Source organism: Octopus bimaculoides, chromosome 10 (assembly GCF_001194135.2).
Source record: "Octopus bimaculoides isolate UCB-OBI-ISO-001 chromosome 10, ASM119413v2, whole genome shotgun sequence".
NCBI lineage: Eukaryota > Metazoa > Mollusca > Cephalopoda > Octopoda > Octopodidae > Octopus > Octopus bimaculoides.
The window spans coordinates 74,815,022-74,815,893 of NC_068990.1; the positions used below are offsets into that span (position 1 = coordinate 74,815,022).

At 41.5% G+C, this 872-nt stretch overlaps 1 protein-coding gene across 3 annotated transcripts in view; it reads right to left on the bottom strand.

Moving 5' to 3' along the window:
* The window catches only part of LOC106874344 (uncharacterized), a 49,792-nt gene that overhangs the window by 39,679 nt on the left and 9,241 nt on the right, over positions 1-872 (bottom strand). For 2 of the 3 annotated variants that reach the window (XR_008265074.1, XM_014922045.2), the window contains one exon: positions 56-678. The exons of the other annotated variant lie outside the window; for it this stretch is intronic. Coding sequence is in view for 1 of the 2 variants with exons in the window: in XM_014922045.2 (XP_014777531.1) it covers positions 666-678 (13 nt within the window). In the remaining variant the exon portion in view is untranslated. Of the gene's footprint in view, positions 1-55; positions 679-872 lie in introns of those variants that run through there. 3 annotated transcript variants of the gene reach the window in all.

Below are 872 nucleotides of genomic sequence, written 5' to 3' on the forward strand. Positions count from 1 at the left end.
CGGAAGTGTTTTGTGGATGCATTGGCTAGTTCAGAGGTCAAGATATATCACATGATCTGGCACGTGAGATCTCCTATCTGTAGATCCAGACCTACTTCCTTACCTGATTGTTGGTTGCAATTCTGTGATAATGATAAGCATGAAAATAACCACCACCACCGCCATGATCATCATCATCATCGCTATTATCAGCGTCATCGTCATCATCATCATTATCGTCATCATCATCACCATCATCATCATCATCATCATCATCATAATTCATTAAGGCAGAGCGCTGGCAGAATCAATAGCAGGGAGGGATGGGGGCTGCAAATTACTTAGCGGCATTTCATGGGATTTTACGTTCTGAGTTCAAATTCCGCCGAGGTCAGCTTTGTCTTTCATCGTTTTTGGGGTCGATGTAGTCGACCTAATTTCGTCACCGATATTGCTGGCCTTGCGCCAAAATTTGAAATAATCATCACCACCACCACCACCACTACCGCCATCATCATCATCATAATCATCATTATTCTTAAGGCTGCGAGCCGGCACGATCGTTAGCACTCAAGGTGAAATGCTTGGCGGTATTTCGTTTTTGCTTCTCATCCTTTTCGGGTCGATAAATTAAGTACCAGCTAAGTGCTGGAGTTGGTGTAATCGACTATCCTCTCCCCCAAATTTCAGGCCTTGTGCCTATAATAGAAAAGGTTTTTATTATTATTATTATTATTATTATTATTATTATCATTATTATTATTATTGAGTGAGAGAGCAGTGCATGCCATCAAAGTGACACTGGGGTAAAATATACGAAGCCCAGTATACCCATAATGACTACTCTTCTGATAAGGGTACACCAGGCACATGCATCACAAGCAACTGTAAGT